The 2,340-nt window shown below is 28.5% G+C and overlaps 1 protein-coding gene across 2 annotated transcripts in view; it reads right to left on the bottom strand.

Annotated features, from left to right (window-relative positions):
- LOC105454813 (lysozyme-like) overlaps positions 1 to 2,084 on the bottom strand; it is a 13,859-nt gene extending 11,775 nt beyond the window's left edge. The window contains exon 1 of one of the 2 annotated variants that reach the window (XM_011697701.1): positions 1,910 to 2,084. In XM_011697701.1, coding sequence (XP_011696003.1) covers positions 1,910 to 1,973 — 64 coding nt within the window. In that variant the 5' untranslated portion in view covers positions 1,974 to 2,084. The remainder of the gene's footprint in view (positions 1 to 1,909) is intronic. The other variant, XM_011697700.1, reaches the window with a different exon arrangement.
- Between the last annotated feature and the right edge of the window lie 256 nt (positions 2,085 to 2,340).

Below are 2,340 nucleotides of genomic sequence, written 5' to 3'. Positions count from 1 at the left end.
CTATTGCAATAACGTAAGAAAATAAAACATCGAAATGATATACAAAGAATAAATTGGGAATACAAGTAATATTTGCAGAAAGTAATCAAACATGTTTTCCATATTTGGATTTTGTTATTTTAACCTGGATTTCGTCGCAGACTGCAACTATCGCATCGTCACTTACGCGAAGCTATTGCAATAACGCAAGAAAATAAAATAAGAAAATAATATACGAAAAAATGAAACAAGGACATAAGTGATATTTTTATTAAAGTAATATTACTGATTTCATTTATCCATATATTTCTTTTATCAAAGTAATCTTACTCTAATAAAAATATTGCTTATGTATACCTCCGTTTTATTTTGTGTAAATTATTTCTTTTTTATTTTTGTGCGTATAGTTTCACGATAAATGACGGTGCGACAGTTGCAATTGGTTTGCGATCAGATCTAGAGTAACACGAAACATCCAATTATAGAAAATATGTTATATATTTTTTTGTTAATCTAGATCTGATCGCAAACAGACTGCAATTATCGCATCGTCATTTTACCAGATCTCTTCTAATTGCTATTTCTTTAATCTCGTCATCAATGAAATATCGTTAAACATAACTAATAAAAATACTGATTATAACATATATCCATTGTAAATCAATCACAAAGTTACATTTACAGATGATATATGTAGTTTACGATATCGGAAAATACAGCAATTCACAATAAGCATCACTGTTTAATTCTTGTGACAAAACTGACAAATAACGTCACGTAAAGCTAACAGACTGTAGACTTATGATGGTATGATATAATTATTCACACTTCACGTAACACTTTGTCTTACATAGGTAGTCATAATAACAACTAGAAAATATGCACAATGCAATTAGAGACAAAACGAGAAGAGACAGAAGTGAATTAAATATTATTTTCTTTCCTAACATGTATATATACATATAAGTATAATAGAAATTTTATGTATTATTTTATTTATTATTTATTTTTTATAAGATTTTAAATTGTAAGTGATATTTCTAATGTTAACATAATAACATATCAGAGAAAAGATTGGCCTTAGAGAGATGGAATAAGATAATTCTTGAGATTGGCCAACACATAACAGTCAAGGATGTGGTCATGGCCATAGAAATATTTTTAAAGAATTCTCCACGAGATGCAGACTGCTATTAATGATACACGGCTGATAAAATTCCTGGAACTAGCGGTAACTAACCGGATCCGATTAGAGATCTCTGTTTCTCAAATAAATCGAAGATTAATACAAGACCAAATTTTGTTTTGTCTAAAATGTAAGTTTGATCAAACAATTGCTTAAATATTTAAAATATTAAAATCAAATAATTTTGTTTGATTAAGAAGGTTTTAGCTTTATAAACTTTTATGTTATGCAAAAAGTGAGATAAAATTGTAAAAAAACAGGCAATTAATTTGCAAAATAAATTTTACTGTTTAAAATCAAAACAAATTTTGTCATAATGTCTTAAAACTTAATTGTATTTCAAAATTTATAAAGCTAAAACTTTCTGGATCAAACAAAATTATTGACTTTTTGTACTTGAAATCAATTTTAATAAATTAAAATATAAAAAATATAAAAAATTGAGGTGTTCACATTTTATATTGATATTATATTTGTTCATTCATAGAAAATTATTTGGGATAAAATATTCCATTTGTAATATACCTCGGTTTTTAACAAATCTTGAATCAACATTTTTCAAATTGTCAATTTCTCTAATTTTCAAGTAAACATTATTTCACATTATGTATATTTTCTCGAAATTTTTACCTATTTAATTGCAATGTAATAGTTTATTGAATTAAAATTTTTATATATTTACAGAAATATCGTGTGCTATAAATCGCTCTTCTACAATAAACTAAAAAACCATTTCTAACTCACCAGAGGTAAAAACACAAAATAGTGCAATTACTGTCACAGCGACCCACGAGACTCTTGTGAACATCTTGGAGATGTGCTGCGGCTGATCCGTAAGAAGTAACGACTATCAACGCACTGTGCTGGTCAAAGAGATCTGCGCTTTTGAACGCTTCTCAACAATCACTTTCTTATATATACGGCGATAGCAACGCGTGATGAAGGCGAAGCGGTGAAGATCCTACGTAGATGTAGGAAGAGCGGGGAAAGGAAGAATCGTTTACGACCGAAGGACAAGAATTTCATCGTTGTTCGTGCCAGAAGAAAAAGAGAATCGAAATTCCTAACACAGGAATTGGAAATAACCGAAAATTAACGACCGGACGATGTCCTGTTCTTCCATGTTTAAGTTAAGAATTGTTCCGATTTGTGAAATATATTTTTTTTAATATATA

This window comes from Wasmannia auropunctata, unplaced genomic scaffold (assembly GCF_000956235.1).
Source record: "Wasmannia auropunctata unplaced genomic scaffold, wasmannia.A_1.0 LD335974.1, whole genome shotgun sequence".
NCBI lineage: Eukaryota > Metazoa > Arthropoda > Insecta > Hymenoptera > Formicidae > Wasmannia > Wasmannia auropunctata.
This window is presented reverse-complemented; position numbering and strand designations above follow the sequence as displayed.